This window comes from Theropithecus gelada, chromosome 7a (assembly GCF_003255815.1).
Source record: "Theropithecus gelada isolate Dixy chromosome 7a, Tgel_1.0, whole genome shotgun sequence".
NCBI classification, from domain to species: domain Eukaryota; kingdom Metazoa; phylum Chordata; class Mammalia; order Primates; family Cercopithecidae; genus Theropithecus; species Theropithecus gelada.
This window is the reverse complement of record NC_037674.1, coordinates 10,718,432-10,741,012: the sequence shown is the minus strand read 5'-3', so window position 1 is coordinate 10,741,012 and position 22,581 is coordinate 10,718,432. Positions and strand designations below refer to the sequence as shown.

At 34.8% G+C, this 22,581-nt stretch overlaps 1 protein-coding gene across 1 annotated transcript in view; it reads left to right on the top strand.

Moving 5' to 3' along the window:
- Window positions 1-19,211, top strand: part of DPH6 (diphthamine biosynthesis 6) — a 178,622-nt gene extending 159,411 nt beyond the window's left edge. The window contains exons 7-9 of the mRNA XM_025390187.1: window positions 8,308-8,402; window positions 16,605-16,692; window positions 18,002-19,211. Coding sequence (XP_025245972.1) covers window positions 8,308-8,402; window positions 16,605-16,692; window positions 18,002-18,055 — 237 coding nt within the window. The 3' untranslated portion in view covers window positions 18,056-19,211. The remainder of the gene's footprint in view (window positions 1-8,307; window positions 8,403-16,604; window positions 16,693-18,001) is intronic.
- Window positions 19,212-22,581: the final 3,370 nt, after the last annotated feature.

The following is a 22,581-nucleotide window of genomic DNA, read 5'->3' as shown; positions in this document are numbered from 1 at the left end:
TGCAGTGAGCCGAGATCGCGCCACTGCACTCCAGCCAGGGGGACAGAGCAAGACTCCGTCTCAAAAAAAAAAAATTAAAAAAATAAAATTAAATAAATAAATAAATAAATAAATAAATAAAAATTATAAGGGGTATTAAAATGTACTTTAAGAGAGTAAAAATCATGTATCACAGAATTTCAAGGAAAAATGTTACATGTTGTGAGTGAATTCAGAGTAACTTCAGAGATAAATTGATAGCCCTGATGAGCTTGAAGGATAGGTAGGATTTTTGACTGGTTGGGTTGTTTTAGGTTAGAGAACTGTTTGTACCAACACATGAGGAAGGAGAAACACAATGTATTTTCAGAAGTTAGTCTCATTTATTTGGAATACACTTTGAGTATTGAAGGGCAAATGGGCCTACGACTTATTTGACATTAAAGCCCAAGACTAACTAACTCTGATTCCCCTTCTGTTAGGTTGAATGGGGCTCGGTTAGTTTCTGCTAGATTGGAGATAAATCGTATTTTGGCTAGAGGTCATGATGGTAGGAACAGCCAGAGGAATTCTTGCGTTGTGATAAGTATATATAAATTGATAAAGCTGACAAAGGAATTTGAACCCATATCGTGAGAGATTTTGAATACTGGAGGAGGATGTAAACAATGAGGAGTAACTGAAGGTTTTAAAGGAAGACAGAGGGATTCTCAAAGGTGCATTTTAAGTAGTGTAACTGACAGTGGTGTCTATTGATTGTAGTATTTAACAAAAAGAGGTGCATGTCCTCGGCAGTTAGTGGCTATTCCAATATGAGCCTCACATTTATCTGAATGCATGTTGTAGATGAGCTGTTAGTTGATAATGTCATATGGTACTGATAGAATTGAATAAATGTGTAAGAACTTCTATACCGAATTCTATGCTAGCTGCTACATGTAAGGACTTCTGTGTCTAGTTCTATGCTAACTGCTATAAGAACTACAAAATAAATCAAAGACTTGGCATTTTCCATGGAATGTAGACTATAGAAAGTGAGGGAGAGAAATCCCTAATAAATTTAACTAGGTAGAGTCACTTGGGAGTTAAAAGATGGAAGACGCCCACATGACCTCGAATAACTGATGAAAGGGTTAGGACTGGTTTGAAAGATGAGTGAAATCTACATGGGTGGTGGCAACAAAGTAAATCAATATGAATGAAGACTCTTTGGCAAGAAGGCATTCAAGAACAGCAAAGAAATTTGGTCAAAATGAAAGTAAGAGCTGGTGTTGGTAGATCAGTAAGAATAGGTTAGGTGGGAATGTAAGGCCCATTTGTGAAAAGCCTTGAGAGATGGGCCAAGTGATTTGGGATAAGAAATAAATTTTAGAAGTCTCTCCAACTGAGATTTATATTATTGAAGGAAATCTCAGGAGATTTAATCTGGCAGCAGTATTCATGGATTAGGAGTAGAAGATGGAAATGAAAAGGAGTGTAAGATGCTGTTATGGGAAACAGGTGTGAGGGCTCGTAGTATGTAACCACTGACAGTAGGAATGGAGAGATGGAACAAAGCTGAAAGAAAGATTTTTATGGAAGATTGAAAAAGAAATTAGCATCAAATTCCCTGGAGCTAGAAAATAAAGAATTGAAGATTAGTCCACAGATAATGATTGGGAAAACTGGAAGCATTTATTTGCTTCCAGTTTATATGCAGAGGAGAACAGGGTTGAGAAAGAACATGATAAGCTTGATCTTACACATATTTAATTTTAGATTATATAAACCAAAGGCATATGTTTTTTAACCTATGAGATTGCAGCACAATTGACATGTTCAGGCTAAAGACTAAGGTTTGTTATCTATCAGGATATTATGAAGAGTCAAACATGACTTTAAATTCTGGTTTTGTTTGGTTCTAAGCTGATAACTTTTGCAAATCAAACTAGTTTTTACCTCTGGAAAAGAGTAAAAAATGAAATTAGCAGCCCCTTTATTGAGTGTATGTTATGTGCTGAATGGCACTTTCATTATTCCATTCATGGGATTTTATTCCTGAAAACAATGAGGTAGGTACTATTGTCATCTCCATTTTACAGATCACAAGTTCAAGCCTCAGAGAAAGCACTTACGTAACCTAAGATCATGTAGCTAGAAAGTGACAGCCAGGATTTGAATGAATGAAGAACTGTCTGTCTCCAAAGCCAGTGCTTTTAACCGATTATGCAATGCTGCTTTCACTGTGCCTCACTACAACATGCACTTTGCCCACTCTTAGAATTAAGTTGTGTTTTTATTAAGTGCTTACTAAGTGCTGTACATTGTGCTAAGTGCTTTTTATGCATTAATTTGTTTAATCATCTATGAGATCGGTACTATTATTTACGACGACGAATCACTAATGGGGTGAGTATTTCCATTGCCCAGCTGGGAAGTAGCAAAACTGGAATTTATGGTTAAGTTTATCTGATTTCAAGCCTGTGCTCTTTTTTTATTTTTTAAAGTCATTTTGAGTATTAAATAAGATGATAATATCATTATCTTAACTTTAAGGCATAAACCAAATAGTCTTTAATTAGTAGTGATAGTATTAGCAGCAGCAGAATAGCATAAAGGTGATGGTTGAAGCCATGGAGTGCATGGTGCTGTTATAGGGAACGCATTAAGAGAGAAGAACATATTCTAGAGCAAACAGTGATGGATATTTATAACTTAGGAACAGCAGGAGGGAAATGAGTCAGAGAGGCATAACAATAACTTAGAAAATATAGTCATGTGGAAGCCTGAGGAAGATAATCGAAAAGATTTGAGACATAAGTGGTATTATATGCCACATAAATTGGAAAAGGATAAGGCCATTGGACTCTCCCAGAAAACTACTACTCATACTGAGTTCTCTATATCAGTAAACAGAACTACCATCTATCCACTTTCCAAATGCAGAAAGCTGGGAATTTTCCTAAATTTCTTTTTTAACTTTCCTCAATCCTCCCTTCAATTAATCGTTAATTTTAATGGAGTTCAGGACACACTACCCCAAAATATGCCACCTTGACATTCGAGAAAACAGCAGAAGCAGGAAGGTCACTTTATGACCTCCTTCCATTCATTTTATGGCCCTCAAGTGGGCCATAAAAGAATCCTTTGACTTTTCCTTAAAGTCTTAAGACCTTCATTCCGGAGCCATCCTCTCTATGCCCAGAGGAAAGGAATGTCACACAGGGATACAGAAAAAAATCGGAACAAATTGACCTTGCTGAGTTCCACCCCAGTTTATTACCATGAGATCATTTCCTGTTTCTTTGGATCTTCATTCCATTATGAAGTCTTCCCATGTCACATAAAACTTATTAGATAAATTTGTATGCTTTTCTGCTTTTCTCTTCTGATTCATCTTTTGTCATAAAGTCCTCAACCATGAACGTTGTGATGGAAGAGGAAGAGATATTACATTTACTCTCCTACAGTTTCAGCCTCCGAAGAAAATCTCTCAAAATATCTACTCTCTCCTCTCCATCCCCACTGCTACTTGCCAGTTTGGGAAACCTTCACCTCCTGCTTAGGTTCCTCCAGCAACTGCTCAGTTCTTTTTGCTTCTAGACTTATATCTGGGCCCATTCTCCATCATTCATCCAAAATGATGTTTCTAAAATACAGATGCAGTAAGGTCAGTTTTTTGCTTAAAACCTCTCCAAGGGTTATCTCTGACCTTAGGATAATGACTTAGCATGGCTTATGAAGCCGTGTAAGACCTGTCCTCTGTCTAGCCTTTCAGCCTTGTCTCACTGCCATTACTCATCCAGTTATGCTCAGCTATGCCAAACTCATTTAAATTTCTAGTACCTACCATGTGCTCTGGGATTTAACATGTACAGTTTCTTCTGGAATATTCGTTCCTTCTCTCTTGCCTTCTCTATTCCCCCTTCCATCTTTCAGGGTTAACTTAATCCTTTAGAACGCAGCTTAAGTTTTGTTTACTTTGAGAAGCCTTTTAAGTTCCTTTTAGTTAGGTACCCTGCTTTATACTGCCACAGCATTTCATGCACCTGCCAAAATAATCACTACCCTATATTGTAATTGCTCATTTAACTTTCTGTCTGTACAAGACAATAAGCTATTTTATGCAAGATACATGGCTGCTCCCATTTTTATCCCTAGTACCTAAAACACTACTAAAGCTGTAGTAGATATTCAAGAAGTACATCCTTAATAAGTGTTATGAATGAATTATCTTCTGTGTTGAGAATACCATTTATAAAATGAAATTGTGATTTTTGTAAACCTCATTGTTTCCTCTCGGTGAGGGTGGAGGTAAGGAGTATGAGTTTGGCTTCTTTTTTTCCATTTTAAAATGACTAACAGATAAATAAGACTGATTTAAAAGAAGAAAAAGTTTGATTTAATAAGAAATTCAACAGTTGTGATTATTACAATGTTGGGGAAATCATGATACTCTTAGCCATTCAGTTAATAATCAGCAGTATTCCATTGAAAGTATTATGAATACGAATATTTATCTATATAAATAAGTGTGCCAGAAAAAAAATAGATTCATGTAAGTAATTTCTTTTTAATTTACTTGGAATTCATTTTTAAAATGCTGAGACTTCAAGGCATTCTTACAAACCATGAAATCACCCAAGTTAGCCACATCTGTTCAAATGTTTTCAAAGCTTACCCTAACATTAGATGGCAACCCAATTTTCACCTTCTCTAAAAGAGAACACAGCACAATTTAGATATATGTGAAACAATAAACACACTTTTATACAAATGAAAATTATTAAATAAGTTTTTAAAGAAATCGTATTGCCTTATTTTTTTTATTATTATTATACTTTAAGTTCTGGGATACATGTGCAGAATGTGCAGGTTTGTTACATAGGTATACACGTGCCATGGTGGTTTGCTGCAACCATCAACCTGTTATCTACGTTAGGTATTTCTCCTAATGCTATCCCTCCCCTAGACCCCGACCCCCCGACAGGCCCTGGTGTGTGATGTTGCCCTCCCTGTATCCATGTGTTCTCATCTCACTTATGAGTGAGAAGATGCAGTGTTTGGTTTTCTGTTCCTGTGTTAGTTTACTGAGAATGATGGTTTCCAACTTCATCCACGTCCCTGCAAAGGCCATGAACTCATCCTTTTTTTATGGCTGCATAGTACTCCATGGTATATATGTGCCACATTTTCTTTATCCAGTCTATTATTGATGGGCATTTGGGTTGGTTCCAAGTCTTTGCTATTGTGAACGTGCTGCAGTAAACATACGTATGCATGTGTCTTTATAGTAGAATGATTTATAATCCTTTGGGTATATACCCAGTAATGGGATTGCCGGGTCAAGTGGTATTTCTAGTTCTAGATCCTTAAGGAATCGCCACACTGTCTTCCACAATGGTTGAACTAATTTATACTCCCACCAACAGTGTAAAAGCATTCCTAATTCTCCATATCCTCTCCAGCATCTGTTGTTTCCTGACTTTTTCATGATCGCCAATCTAACTGATGTGAGATGGTATCTCATTGTGGTTTTGATTGGCATTTCTCTAATGACCAATGATGAGCTTTTTTTCATATGTTTCTTGGCCACATAAATGTCTTCTTTTGAGAAGTGTCTGTTCATATTCTTCACCTTTTTGGTGGGGTTGTTTTTTTCTTGTAAATTTGTTTAAGTTCCTTGTAGATTCTGGATATTGCCCTTTGTCAGATGGATAGATTGCAAAAATTTTCTCCCATTCTGTAGGTTGCCTGTTCACTCTGATGATAGTTTCTTTTGCTATGCGGAAGCGCTCTAGTTTAATTAGATCCCATTTGTAGATGTTCCTTCTGTTCATCCCTGCAGGTATAGGGGTGGTAACAGCTATGCCGCTGGTTCTCAATGAGGGGTGATTTTTTATTTTTATTTTTATTTTTTTGAGACGGAGTTTCACTCTTGACCCTCAGGCTAGAGTGCAATGGTGTGATCTCGGCTCACTGCAACCTCCGCCTCCTAAGTTCAAGTGATTCTCCAGCCTCAGCCTCCTGAGTAGCTGGGATTTTTTTTTTTTCCACCAATGACACCTGGCAATGTCTGCAGACATCTTTGATTGTCATGACTTTGAAGGCTATTAGCATCTAATTCCTGGCCTCGGCCTTAAAGTTCTCTCTATACTTTTCTTAATGAACTTATCAAATGTCATAGCTTTAAATACATCCATATAACAATAACTTAAAGAATAGATGGCATGAAAACTATGTATTTTTCAATGTAGTTTGTTATTTTATATACTTAAATTATGAAATGAATCATGAAAATTCATTGAGAAATTAAACTTTTCAAAAATCTGTTAGTGACTTAGTATTTTTCATTACAATGATACTGATAGAGAAACTTATCAAAGAGAATGGCAAAAAATGCATTTGGAATGATTAAGTGCTAGGATACAATAATCCAAATTTTGAGTCGAAGCCAGAGACAGACCTGAGATAGATTAGGAATAAAGTTGCTGTTTTCTATGAACAGTGTAAATATTAGTAACACTAACTTTTAGAAAGGTAAATAGAAAGGTTGTACACCATAAATAAGTCTCTGGAATGTGCACATCTGGATGCTTCACGTACCTAAACTGACCTTTCTGTCACATGCATACATCATGCTTCTGTGCTACAAAGATTCTGCTTTTTCATAAGGTGCTGTGTCTTAGCAGATTCATTAAAGAAAGTGGCTGGCATAGGCTTTACTTCTTGAGGAGGTTCTCTCAAGATATCAAAGGGCCTTCGAGCTGGCTAAAAGTAATCCAACAAAGATGAATTTTTCTCTGAGTACTTATGTCTGTTAGAGCTTGAAGCTAGTGGAGTTTAGAGAGGCCACAAAAGATATTGTAAGGATTTCATCATACTATTTCTTGGTTCTTCAGCCATAGAAACCACTGGGTTCTTTATCCCAATTTCTTGACTTGGAACCTATGTGTCAATACTAGTGAATCAGTAATAGAAAGGGAGAAGAGATTGTGCATTTTCATTTTTAGAGGCAACGTCGCTGTTGCATCATTAGTGTGTTATGTTAAAATATAGAGTACAGTATATTTGGTAAGCTTCAAGAGACTAAGGAGATTGTCTCATTATCTTGTTTACTTTTGCGGCTTCATCATCTAGCAAGGCCTGGCTAATAATTATTGTTCAAAAAGTGTTTGTTGAAGAACTGACTGAACAAATGAATGTGATAGAAATATTTTATGTGAATTGAAAATATCACTGGGTACATCCAGATTTTAATAAGTCACCTCTTGGATATATCAGTATTTTATAATGGTAATATTTTGGTTTAACATAGCAGCTTACATTATTTTACTAGGGACTAAGAGAACCACTTCTATGGGATAATAACTATACTAAATTTAGTTTAAAAACTCTAGTTATTCCTTGGTGGTGGATTACAGAAATTATGTAGAACTTCAGTAAAACATTTTCTAATGAAAGAATGCTAATAAATGATAAGGTATATTCCCCACATAAAGAGAGTGGTCATAAGTCATTAAGATGCGACTAGAAGGTTCGTTTGGTGGAAAGTTGTTAGAAAGGGTCATTAGCACAGAGTAGAAAGGAGAGTGCTCCCCAGCACTGATGCCAGACGTATGCCAAACAGATAGGAGATTTTTTTTACTCTCAATATCAAGACTATTTAAATAGTATGGCTTGTATTTAATGCAAATCATAGGTTTTTTTGTTTTGCTGCCTGGTTTCTTTTGTTTGTTTGTTTGTTTTAATTTCAGGTTTGATTAGACAAATTTGTAAGTTACTCGACCTTTCTTGGAGTTGGACCTTCTTAAGGCTTGTCTGCAGCTTTGGAATTTTACTAGTTCTCAGTGCCCTTGGAACTTTCCTAATAATAACTGCAAGCATAATAAACCTATATGTGACTTCTTTTTGTTCATGGGCCTAAGGAAAAGCCTTATATTGCTTTTTCTGTATTCTTGAGAAATTCTCTAAACACAACGTTTTTATTCCTTCCACTTAAAGGCAAAGAGTTGGGGGAGGCCAATTTGGCTGCATACATTTTTGTTTACTACTTTATGACTGAATCTAGCTTTGAATCTAAAGCTAGTGTCATTCCCCAAATTTACAATAATCTTAATGTTATTTTTTTGTAAGAGTTTTGGCATTCTTAGAGATCCTATGCCTTATGATAACATTTTTGAAATGACTTTAAACATGTTTTAAGCAGAAATGTAATTAGTTTTCCTTACCTTGCAAACTATTTTGGAATTAAAGTTTTTTGTATGGATTTTTTAAGACCAAATAAGATAGCATTTATGCTGTCTAATTTCAAACTTCTTTCTTGTTTTTTGTGTTTTCCTTTTTCAGCTTTCTAAGAAGTATGGAGTACATGTTTGTGGAGAAGGTGGAGAGTATGAAACTTTCACTTTGGATTGCCCTTTATTTAAGAAGAAAATAATTGTGTAAGATATCATTTCAGCATATTCTTCTTTTTCCCATAAATTTAAGTGATGGAAGCAACTTAACATTAAGCTTGAGGCAACTTTTGTTGGGAAAAATAGAACATGTCCTCTAAGTTCACAAACACTCAATTTGTTTAATACCAGTGAAGTCGTCTGAAAACCTAAATCAATACCTGACAAGACGAGGCCTTCATACAAGACTATAAACTTTTTAGACATTGCACTTTCGTTTACTTGCTGATTATGGCCTGCAGTAAAACTGGTACCTACACACTGACACTTTTATCCTTTCATGAAGTGTGAATTGCCTGTATTATTTATCTTTCATTACAGCTACATTTGATAAACTGCCACATCAGTAGCCTGTGGGTTCCATTAACTCCATCCTCTTTTTTCTTTTTCCTGGCTTTAACAACTTAGAATGGTAATGCTAAACGTTTCTCTTCAGTTATTTGGGGTTATTTTTACAAATAAACTTTGTTTTTAAATGAATTTAGTTGATGGTGAGTAGTATGATTTGTTTGCCATAAATTGTTAAAGTTAGTGTAGTGAAAAACAGAAACTTTCTTCAGTTTGTTACCTTATTATCCATGCTCTAATTTATGCTGCTCTTTTTATATGCTAAGAGAACACTTTATCTGCTTTTCTTAAGCCTGTATGCATCGTGGAAAAGATTGTCAGAGTTAGGCGTGATTGAATGGAAGGCTTCAATATTTCTAACACTAAGACTTAACCTCTTTGTACATATTAATAATGACGGAAGGCGTGATCTAAGAAAAGACAACAACTCTAGGTGGATTTTCTTTAAAAATGCATTTATTTTGTATAATATGACAAGACATTTTCATTACCATATGCAGTATTCATGCACTCTTGCTTCTTTCATATTATTCTAATTTCTTTTCCATTAATAATCACCATAATCATTATTTATTTGACAAATACTCATCAAGTACCTATTACCTCCAAAGTGTTTTCCTGGGCACCACTGATGTTGAAATAGTTTCTGCCTTCAAAGCGGTGGAAAAAGACATCTGTGTGTAATTATAATACAAGGTGGTAAAAAATAAGTCATAAGTTTATTCATGGGAGAGCACATATTTTTTTTGCCCATGATGATCACAAAACAATTAATGAATCAACTATTGATAAGTTATTAATTCTGTGAAATAATACTGTTATATTATTCAAGAAAAACATTTGCATGCTAGGGTGAAATTGTAGTAGAAAATTTGGGATATATTTACTTATTAATATGGGCTAACCAAATTAGAAAAAAAAAAAGCACAGCAATAAGAGGAAAACATGCCAAAGAATAATACTTTCTCCATTTGCCAGACAAATTGAGGCCCCAGAGCACCTGGAAGTCTTTATGGGCAACGTGGAATTACAAGACATGTACTGCTTTACTCTACATAACCAGAAGATCTGTTTATCATAGTACTTTAGACCTAGAATATGAATCCTTTTCAACCTCCTCATTTTGTAGACAAGGAAACCTAAGCCTGATAGAGACAGTGGCATGAAGGGAATTACTCATGCTGTTAAAGAGAAGTTGTCAGGGAAGGTGGTTAGAACCCTCTAGTGCTAAAATGAGCTGTTCACTGCAAAGCGTGAGTAGAACTCCGCAAGTTGCTGCCCTGCTCTGTAGGAGTTCTTCCTGTAACCGAGGAGATGGACAGGCAAATTGACAATAAGTGATAGGTGCTACCATGCAGGTGTGTACCTTGTAAACACAAAGGAGACCCTGTCTTTTCATTCTTACTCATTTGTGAGTTAATCACCAATCTCATTCTGATACTTACGCATATTCTTTGCTTATTTTTTTCTTCATAAGCTATGCCTCACTTCAGCTTCATACTTTTCTTTTGTGATACCTTTTCTCTAGATTGCCTTCTCATTTCTTATCACTTTGCTAAATCCTTTCATTTTTATATGCTTTGGCTGCCATTGCCTCCAGTGCTTGTTCCCATACTTGTCAGAGCATACGTTAGGCTATGTGCTAAATATTGTTGGACTAATTTGTAATTTGTTGTTTATTTTTGTTTATATATGCTGTTTTACATACTTATATATATTCCTTTCTTAGGTTATAACTTGAAGTTATAGGTTGGGAAATATCCTCAATTGGCAGAAAAACAATATCACTTAATGTAAACAAAATCTCCCCTCCTCTTTAAAATTGAAATGTCCTAAGCATACCTGCCTGATATACAATAAATGCAAAGATGTGAGTGAACATGTTTTGTGCATTCTAAAACTGTATGTGAATGAAAGTTATATTATTTAGATACCATCTTCCATATAATACAATTAAAAGATGAGCTTGGTTCCTATAACTGTGTTTTAACAATTGAGTATTAATAATTTTGGATCCAATCATTTAGAATTCATTTTGGGGACAAATTTAATAACTTTTGTTACATTTGATGTAATAGTGGTCTGCCACAATTAGCATGCAACTAATCATTTATTAGGAATCCCATTTCAAACATCTGATTCAAATGACATTTTATTTTTTATAAAAAAAGACTACCTCTAAGGTGAGAAAAAATAAATTTTTGCATGCAGATTTCTTTGATTATTATTAGATATCTTTTTTTGGTGGGGAGGGGCCAGGTGGGCCAATGCGATCATGAGGATCCTTAGAAGAAAGAGGCAGGAGGGTCCGAGTCAGAGAAGGGGATGTAACAACAAAAGTAGAATAGAGAGACGTGGAGCCATGAGCCAAGAAATGTGGGAAGCTTATAAAAGCTAGAAAAAGCAAGGAACAGATTCTCCTTTAAAGTCCCAAGAGAGTATGCAGTTGTACCAACACCTCAGGGTTTTGTTTGTTTGTTTTTAAATTATACTTTTAAGTTCTGGAGTACATGTGCAGAACATGCAGGTTTGTTACCATAGGTATACACATGCTGTGGTGGTTTGCTGCACCCATCAACCCATCACCTACATTAGGTATTTCTCCTAATGTTATCCTTCCCCTAGCCTCCCACCCCCGACAGGCGCCGGTGTGTGATGTTCCCCTCCCTGTGTCCATGTGTTCTCATTGTTCAACTCCCACTTATGAGTGAGAACATGCAGTGCTTGGTTTTCTGTTTTTGTGATAGTTTGCTGAGAATGATGGCTTCCAGCTTCATCCACGTCCCTGAAAGGACATGAACTCATCCTTCTTTATGGCTGCATGGTATTCCATGGTGTATATGTGCCACATTTTCTTTATCCAGTCTGTTGTTCATGGACATTTGGGTTGGTTCCAAGTCTTTGCTATTGTGAATAGTGCCGCAGTAAACATACGTGTGCATGTGTCTTTATAGTAGAATGATTTATAATCATTTGGGTATATACCTAGTAATGAGATTGCTGGGTCAAATCGTATTTCTAGTTCTAGATCCTTGAGGAATGGCCACACTGTCTTCCACAATGGTTGGACTAATTTATACTCCCACCAACAGTGTAAAAGTGTTCCTGTTTCTCCACATCCTCTCCAACATCTGTTGTTTCCCGACTTTTCAGTGATTGCCAGTCTTAACTGGCGTGAGATGGTATCTCATTGTGGTTTTGATTGGCATTTCTCACCAGTGATGATGAGTATTTTTTCATATGTCTGTTGACTGCATAGATGTCTTCTTTTGAGAAGTGTCTGTTTATATCCTTTGCCCACTTTTTGATGGAGTTGTTTTTTTCTTGTGAATTTGTTTAAGTTCTTTGTAGATTCCACAATTGAAACTGTTTTCTATAATAAAGTAATTTAGAGACATCAATTTGGTTCTATAAGTTTATTATGCCAGGTTCAGTGGCTCACGCTTGTAATCACAACCCTTTGGGCAGGGCAAGAAGATCACTTGAGGCCAGGAGTTTGAGGCTGCAGTCGTCTATAATTGCACCACAGAACTCCAACCTGGGCAACATTGCAAGACCCTGTCTCTAAAAAAAAAATACAATGTGAATAACAATAATAAAAAATAATAAATAAATTGAAGTTTATTATGAGATACTTTTTGCCCAAATTCCAATTAACATTTTAAAATGTTTTTAGGAAAGACTAGTATAACAGCCTTTGTCTGGAAATAATTTTTTATATTTTTACCTAGAACAATTTACAAGTCACTTTTTGTGTCCATTAATATATGAAGTCATTCACCTCTAGATACAAATTATGAGATGAGAAAATGAGCTTTTTCCCTGAGAAGCCCTCCTGAGAAGAATTATAGCCTAACTCTTAAGAGAAAAGGATAATTGTAGGTCCTCAAATTAGAAACCTGCTCTCTTATTACTTAGTTTACATATATATGTATATTAATAACTAAAGTCTTAAGGTTCTGTTAATGAAAGTAATCATTTTCTTCTCTTGGTTTGTGTGTATGTTTTTATGTCAGTATTTGAGACAATTCTATAGTTCTATTTTATTCATCAATATCACTGTATTACTGCTGCAAAGTTGCCACATAAATGGGATGGATAGATGATGGATGGATGGATGGATGGATGGATGGATGGATGGATGGATGGAAGAATAAGAATGAAAAAAGAAGAAAGGAAGAACCAAATCCTATGGTTAAAACACTTTATCCTCATTTTCATCTCCATCTACTCGTATTTTCTGCCCCTCAAGGCGTAACTCAGTACAGAACACAGTAATGCAGTGTTTCAAAATGAGGATAAAGCAAGTACTTTATCTTATTTGCTTTCTTACACTGATTCTGTATCATCTGAGAATTTATTTACATTTATGAGCTATTTTCCTTATATTTAAATTTTCAGTCCTACTAATCTTTATTTTTATTATGGTAGAGATATCATATAGTGTTATTGGTATATATATATATATATGTGCATACATGAATATGTTTATATATGCAGTATGCATGTATGAGAAAGTGTGTACAGTCATGAGACACTTAACAATGTGGAAACATTCTGATAAATGCATTGTTAGGCAATTTTGTCATTTCACAAGCACCAGAGTGTACTTACACAAATATAGATGGTATAGCCTACTACACACCTAGGCTATATGCTCCTAGACTACAAACCTGGACACCATATTACTGTACTGGAGACTGAATAACTGTAACACAGTGGTAAATATTTGTATATTTAAATGTATCTAAGCATAGAAAAGGTATAGTAAAAATATCATATGAAAACATTTTTAAATGGTACAGCTGTATAGGGCAGTTAACATGAACGGAGCTTACAGGACTGGAAGTTGCTCTGGGTAAGTCAGTGAGTGAGTGGTGAGTGACTGTGAAGTCCTAGGACATTACTGTACACTACTGTAGACTTGAAAAGCACTGTACACTTAGGCTACACTAAATTCCTTTTAAAAATAAAATTGTACTACAACATTATGACAGCTATGATGTCACTAGGTGATAGGAATTTTTCCGCTCCATTATAATCTTATGGCACCACCGTAATACCCAGTCAGCCTTTAACCAAAAATAGCATTATGTGGTGCATGACTATATTCACATGAAGATAGATAATTGAAAAATCATCGTGAGTTTCTGATAGTTTCACTAATTAGTGTGCAATTGTGAGGATAGTTAACAAAGTTTAACTGTACGTTCATTTATTCAACAAATATCTAATGAATATTAGACAGTGTACTTTATACAGAGCTCCGGGTGGGGTAGAACAGGATCAGGCAGACAAAGATGAACAAAACTGGTTCCTCTCTCAGAAGAAAGGCACACACACACATAATTATAATGTAGTGGATGTGTTATGAAAGGGCTATAAATGGGATACTAAGCACATAAAGGAGAAAACTAGCAGTGTCTGAGGATGTCAGGGAAGGCTTCATGGAAATAACATTTGAGATGTCTGAGGATAAGTGTGAGTCCATCGGATATATCTGTATACCTTTTAGTGAATACAGAAACCATATGTTTGAGCAAGAGAGGTAAACAGTGGTTCAGTCCCAGCCTAGCATAGTTGTCCTTTGAGAGGAGAGGTGGGGACAAAGACCATGGCTGAGTCTCAAGAGGGAATACCATTTTTTTTGTTTTTGAGGTGAGAGGCAGGGCCCGACCCCACACCTCAGGAAGCTGGTATCAAGGAAGGGAGGCCCAAGTCAAACCCAGCTGCCCATTTAATGTTGTTAAGTATGGGTGAGCCTAGTGTAGTGATGAAAGAGAACATGGGCCTGCTCTTGGCTGTGGAAAAGACCTACCTATATGACAGGTGGTAACTGCTGCACTGACTAATGGAGAAAGGAAAGGAGGACAGCCAGCTGGGAAGCATTTTTGCTGTGGCACAATTGTTTTAGTTTTCTGGATTAATCTGAGGATATTCTGACAGATTCTGCTTTCAGGATTCAGAGAAATCCATGAAACAAAGACCAGAGTTCCTTGAAGTTTGAGTATCATTGAGAGCAATTGTGAGTGGTATTATTCTGCTTGAAACTAAAAGCTGTTCATTTGAAATCTAGTCTCTCCTGGTTGACTCTTGCTTTGTATAAGTGAATGAAATGATGTTAGTCAATTAGAGATTATGAATTTAATAGAATTTATAAAAACCACAGTCGTCTTCATTTAGTGCTCAGAATGTCATATATTCTCTCTGGATAATAATCCTGCTTCAGATCATTTAAGCTATTTGCTGTCATCCCTCTGTTTCTAGTGGGGATAACTGACGTGAGAAGGGAGGACCTAAAACCCTTTCTACTGAGATAGTATTAGTTCAGATTAATTATAGTTTTGGCACACCCCATTGTCAAGAATATCAGAACCAACCTGCCTGAATTAGACATAGTTAAGGCTCAGGGTCAATGTCCAAGGCTAAGGTCTGGAACAGATATATTGGCATTTAATTTAAGAGTAAGATTGTATAATAGGAATTGAGGTTTGATTCAAGAGCCAAGATAGGACCAGAGCAGGCAACTGTGGAGGAAATGGAAAAATGGTAAGACTAGGGCTAACAAACCAAGTTGGGGTCAAGCCAGAGGGGCAGGTGGTAGCAAGCAGGAGGGCCTTGTCTGTACTTCCTCTTTGTGCTGCTCCTCCTCATCATACCTGGAGGCATCTTTGGTTGATTTAGACTGTGAAGGCAAATTATATGTTTCCATCAGGATGCTGAATCTTTAATGATTCTATGTCTGTTATAAGTTGCTTTCCTTTTAATGTCATGGAAACCTTTTTAATGTTATTTTTTCTAAGCAGTAGAAAGATACGTATTTTGATACTAAAGGTTCATGACTGATAATTGGGGTTTCTTATCATCAAATGTACTTTTTTCTTGATCTTTCAAGTGGAAAGTAAACATTTTGCTTATGAAAGTTTAATAATTTGGATCCAAATATTTTGAGATTTCTTCTATTGCCACCGAGTAACTTTACATGACACAAGTCGATTCAAAAATATTTTTACATTAGCGACAAAAAGTCAATGTCAGGATTTATTTTGCTGTACTATAATGATCAAAAGGCTAACTATTAAAATAAACAACAGAAGTACTTCCCAAGGCATTAAAGTGATATGAGGAATTTCTATTTTTAAATTTTCAGTTGAAGTTCAAAACATTATTACTCTCAATAAATAATAAAAAATAATTAGTTGTTAGAACTTTACACGTAATCTTAGTTATTCATATGTGCTTTACAGGGTATCTTTGATAAAAATCAAGTTAATCTGCATGTATCCATATGGTGCCAGCATGCAGTTCATACCATTTTACCTGAATGTGGTAATTACTATGTCAGACAATCAATTTTAATAGCAATGATACTGCAGTGTGAAGAGTTCATCTAGAGCTTAAAACCATCACCAGTACTGCTTTTGTGAAGGATAATTGAGACTTTGTGTGAAACATTGAATGAATTACCTCTTGAAAATGAAAAGAATAATGAAGATAAAGCACTAATGTTTAATGCTTAGCCTATGCCAAGCAAATATGTGAAAATGAAATTGAACAGGAATTTAAGTCTTAAAATTGTTCAGAGAGCTTTGAGTGAACCTGAAAGTTGAACTCTTATGTTCTTATGAAGATAGAAAGCCTCATTGTTTTTTCTTAAAAGCTTAGTGTACTTGAACCTTTTCCCAGTGAAATATTGGATTATTAAAAATATTTATTAATCACATGTTGTATACCAATGGAAATAAATATATAACAAGAATGTTCAGTCTCTTCTAGTCAGTAGGAGTGATTTGTCACAATTTTTGTAGCAGATAAATGTATTATAAAATTCTTGTATTTCAGGGATTCGTCAGAAGTAGTCATGCATTCAGCTGATGCATTTGCACCTGTGGCCTATCTACGCTTCTTAGAATTGCACTTGGAGGACAAGGCAAGTAAATCTAAGACTCACAGTGATTTTGATAGAAAATTGAGATATACGCATTGGCTTTGCATATATAATTCTGTAACAACAGATGACAGGAAAAAGAAAATTGATTTTTATCATTAGTGTTTTTTTTTTCAGCTCCTCAGTCAATAACTAAGAATTTTACAAATGCTTATAGTTTTGAGAGTTATATATGATACAAAAGATATTACACTTATGAAAAGTTTGCAGGTCAGTTAAAAAGGGAATAGTATATACATTAAACAATGAGAGGACAATATAAAACCAAATATTAAATCATCTAGCAGGATCACATTTAAGTTACCGTACATAAGCATTAGGGTAAGGGTTTGAGGCTAAATTGGATCGTCATTATTCAAAGGTTAAGAGAGGAAAAGGAGAAATGAAACCTTTACAAAAATATCCAGGAAAAGAGAAGTACCAATGGAAGATGAAAGTGAAGCAAAATTACAATAAAGAGTTTTATTTTAAATATGCGATCAAGATAACAGTAAAATTTTAATTTAAAGATATCTTGTGGAATAAAGTTCTGGATTATATTCCTTGATTGAGAGGTCTGATCCTTCAGATGTTGCTTTATATTAATTACCATAAAAATGATAGCTGAAATTATGTGAAGAAATGAGTGTAGTGACAGAAAAGGATTAGAAAATGTCTTATGTATAATTAGTGTTCTTTCCCCCAAGTCTTGAGGCACACCCACAGTTACATATTTTACATCATAGGAAATCTGAAGGAGTAAGAGGATTAACAAGAATTCGGCAAAAGTAGGAAAAGAATGGTAATGCCAAAAATCTCAAGATGAGAGGGTTTCTACAGGAGAGGATAATTGTTGGTGCCAGTTCTTCAGAAGAATGACAATGGGCAGGATTGAAAATAGGTTGTGGAATTGGGCTGGATGATGACTATTGGTGACCTTTTATCAAAAAGCTGGTAACCCCCACAAGAATAAAGTTACACTATCCAAATGTTTTTCAGGTTTACTTGAACCCCTAACTTGTAGTTTTCTGCTACTTTTGCTACCATGTACACATACACAAAGTCAAAAGCACTGAATTCATGTGTAGACACTCCAGCCATTCTATGTTCCACTCTACCCGAATAGCTCACTGTTCACCTTGTTGTTTTGATATTTCATTAGTCTTCGGTATGATACCTCAAAGAAGTAATACTGTTATCTGAAGTAGGCTGCGAAGATAACAGTATTTTAGATAACAGTATTACATCATTGAAGTGTCATATTCACTGACACTGAATAAATATGGTGCATTTTCCTTCTTTTTTTTTTCAGGTGTCCTCAGTGCCTGACAACTACAGAACATCTAATTATATATATAATTTTTGAAAAGTGTTTCGGAACATTGTTCATTAAACCACCATTTCTGTACAAAAAAATTGCACAGTATTTTCTCAGTTACTATGACAGTTTTTTTTTTTTCTTACGACTCCTTTTTTTTAGGAAAACATACTTTCATTAGAAGAAGTTAATGGAACCATTTATTAATTGGGAAAATGTCAATGGCGTGTTCATTAATAGTGCCAACTTTTTTGGGGTTCACTCTCTCTTGTTAACACATCTTCCCTATGACCTTTTTTTTCTTTTATTTCATCTATAAACCCCATTTCTGTAGCATTTCTTTTTTTATCACACTAGTTTCTTTCCCTCCTCTCTTTCTTGCTGCATTCCCTACCAATAATGTCATGATGGAGAGGCATTTGAAAATGATGAAAAGATGGTCACTTTATTTAGCCAGTCAAGCTTATTCTACTGGGTGTCGCCAAAGTGATTTATCATTTTTGTTTTAAATGTATTCATGATTGAAGGGTTTCAACATTATTGGGCAATTATGAGGCGTGTCCTTAACTCTTACAAGTTATTTTATAACTGATTTTTAAAATGCTGTTTTTCAGTATTGCCTATGTTGACCTTAGAAAACTTTTACTAAAAAATAAAATTTATGTTTTAGAACAGTTTTAAGTTCACAGCGAAAACAGAGCAGAAGATGCGGAGATTTCCCATATACCCTCTACCTCCACACATTCACAGCCTCCCCTACTGTCAATGTCCTATAATAGAGTGGTACATTTGTTACAGCTGATGAACCTACATTGACACGTTATTATTACCCAAAGTCCATAGTTTACATGAGGGTTCATTCTTGGTGTTGTACATAATATGGGTTTTGACAAATGTATGATGACATTTGTCAACCAGTGTAGTATTATACAGAATAATTTCACTGCCTTAAAAAGTCCTCTGTGTTTTACTTATTCATCCCTCCCTCTCCTTTAACCCTTAGCAACTGATCTTTTTACTGTGTACATAGTTTTGCTTTTACCAGAATGTTATGTAGTTGAAATCATACAGTATATAGCTTTTTATATTGGCTTCTTTCATGTATTAAGATGCATTTAGGTTTCTCTATATCTTGTCATGTATATGTAGCTCTTTTTTTTTTTTTTTAGTGTAGAATAAAATTTTATTGTCTGGTTCTACCACATTTCATTTGTCCATGCACCTACTGAAGAACATCTGAGTCGCTTCCATGTTTTGGCGATTATGAATAAAGCGACTATAAACATCCATGAACAGGTTTTTGTGTGAAGATAAGTTTTTAAGTTTTCAGGTGTGTAAATACCAAGGAGCACAATTACTGGATCATATGGTAAGATTATGTTTAGCTTTGTAAAAAACTGCCACACTGTTTTCCAAAGTAGTTGTACTATTTTGTATTCCCACCAACAATGAATAAGAGTTTCTGCTGTTCCACCTCCCAACCAGCATTGAGCATTGTAGGTATTTTGGACTTTTGCCATTCTGGTAGGTCTGAAGTGTTCTCTCGTTGTTGTTTTAGTTTGCAACTCCCTAAAGATATATAATGTTGAGCATCTTGTCATGTTTATTTGCCATCTGTGTATCTCCTTTGGTGAAGTGTCTCTTCAAATCTTTTGACTATTTTTAATTGGGGTTTTTTTCTTATTATTGAGTTTTAAGAGTTCTTTGTATATTTTGGATAACAGTTCTTTATCAAATATGTATTTGCAAATATGTTCTGCCATTCTATGTTGTGTGTCTTTTCATTCTCTTAGCAGTGTCTTTTACAAAGCACAAGTTTTTAATTTTAAGGAACTCCAGCTTATCAATTCTTTTTTTCTAGTATTACACTTTTAATATTATATCTAAAAAATCATTGCAAAATCCAAAGTCATCTGGATTTTCTCCTAAATTTCCTTGTTGAAGTTTGATAGCTTTGTGCTTTACGTTTATGTTTGTGATACATTCTGAATTCATTTTTGTAAAGGACATAACGTCTATGTATAGATTCATTTTTTAAAACATAGTTATTCAATTGTTCCAGCACCATTTCTAGAAAAGACTCTCTTTTCTCCTTTTTGCCTTGTTCTTTTGTATATTTGTGTGGTCTATTTCTGAGCTCTCTAGTCTGTTCCACTGATGGATTTGTCTCTTTTGCAAATACCACAGTCTTGATAACTGTAGCTTTGCAGTAAATATTCAAGTCAGATAGTGTTAATCTTCCAACTTTTTTCTTCTTCCATATTGTATTGACCATTCTGGATTTTTTGTCTCTTCATAAAAACTTTACAGTCAGTTTTTCCATATCCGCAAAAAAAAAAACTTGCTTGGATTTTGACTGAAATTGAAGATCAATTTGGGAAGAATTGACCTCACGACAATATTGAGTCTTTATCCATGAACATGGAATATCACTTTGTTTAGTTCTTTGATTTCATTCATTGGAATTTTGTTTCTGCACCTTTTTTCTCTTCATTGTTACAGCTTAATATGTTACAGGTTGGCTCAATTAGGACTATTTGGAATTTTTCTAATTTTTTTTTTCATATAACAGGCTTGAAGGTGGTATTCTTGGTGTGAATTCAGAGTTAGTTGATATGCCTATCTCTCAGTCACAGGGTCCAGGGCTAAACTTTCACAAGTCACCAGCTTTACTCCTAAACTAACCCACGTGGTAGAGAAGGAATTCTTTAGACAGAAAATGAAGTATGATTACCGAAAGAAAGATGAATAAATGCTGGAGAACAAAAGTGTCAGGTACTCTTCTACATGTTTTATCAAAATCACATTGTATTTCAGGCACATCTTAAATTAACATTCCACCCTAAATATTAGTAATATCTAAAATGCAGTACCCTGAATACCACTCTGAAAATCAGTCTGTTTTCTAAATTGCATAAGTTTTCATTCGCTTTGTAACACATTTGCAATCTAGCTTGACCTTAATTACTTTGATGAACTGCTATTGGCCTTTTTTCATTCTTCATAATCCTTAATGCCTTTGCTTGATAATATGGGCCACCATCTCTTTGAAAATTTCCCCTATAATGGTCATATGCCTCTGTACTAGTCTGACTTTTTTTCTGCCTGTCTTGAGATTTCTCCTGTCTTCTTCAGTAGCTTCTCTTCTTTTTACCACCAGCATGCACATATGCTGCAAGTTCTTTTTATAGGTCCATTCTTTTCTTTTTCAATATTTTCTTTTTCTGGAATTATGTATTTTTTACAAGTTTAATTTTCACCTCTTTTTCCAGATGATTCTCAAGTCACTCTCTTTCTAGTCTTTCTACTAATATCTACTTTCTCCTTAACTCAAGGTTCTTATTTCTGACTGGCTGCTGCACATGGCTACCAATACATGTCATTCTCATTATATACAAAACTTGAACTCATTTTCCCCTCTAAGTGTCTTTATTCCCTATTTTTGTTATTTAACACAACTCTTCTCCTCACAGTAACTCAAGCACAGAATGTTGGAATCATCTCTTAAGCTATCCTCTCATTTACTATGAATATTCAACAGATTATCTAATCTTTTATATTCTAGTCCTAATATGTATCTTACATATTTCTATCCCCATGCTTATCGCTCATTAAATTTGTGTGTTGCCCAGCTCTTGGACAAGATACAACTAATTCAAATCCTTGCTTTCATATTCTCTATATTCAGTTTCACTGCCATATAGGTTTTCTTTTTAGTGTATGACTCCCTGCGCAAAATTCCACAATAGTGCTTCATTATTTTCTAAGTGAATGAGATGATTAGCCATGAATGGAAGGCTATCTGACATATGGCCATAGCATCCTTTTTCAGTCCTGCTCCCAGGATTCCCCTACATGTCCACTTTACTCTAGTAATACTGAACCAATGGCCACTCCCTGATTATGCCTTTGCTTCTCTCCTTCCTTGCTTTATTCTGTCCTACCAGCTTTCCTTTCTTCTTCTCTCCTTAACTACTTAATCCTACAGACTATGCAAGATTGAACTCAAATACTGTTATACCTTTAGTCACAAGAGATGAACTGCCCTGTCAATTTGTTTCTCTTCCTTTCTTGTTGCAAATAACCTTATTTATTCTGCTTTATGTTAGTTATAGTTGTTTAAGGACTTATTCTTTCTACTAGGTTACATACAGATGTCTTGACTACTGTTCCATTTTCATCTTCATAACCTCTGTAACAGCTATTAGTTCTACAATAAGAACTTTTTAATTTATTTGGTTGTTATTTTCATACTTTATTTTTTTATTCATAAAGAATCTCACAGGTGTGTCTCCATTTCACATTATATGACATTTAATTCGTTCCTTTTTTTCATTTATCTTGTTAGAGAAAAATGCTTTAAGCAAACTAGAATGTAAAATAAAACATTTAAAAATATTGTTAGTGTAAATTTTGATTTATCATTTAGACTTTCACTTTACATATGATGACCCTTAAACTTTTCTATTAAATAATTAATCTACTTAAATTTTACCTTTAAGTTAAAATCTTAAATTATTTATATGAATGTAAAAATGATATCAACTAAACTGGGATTCTAAACAAAATAACTG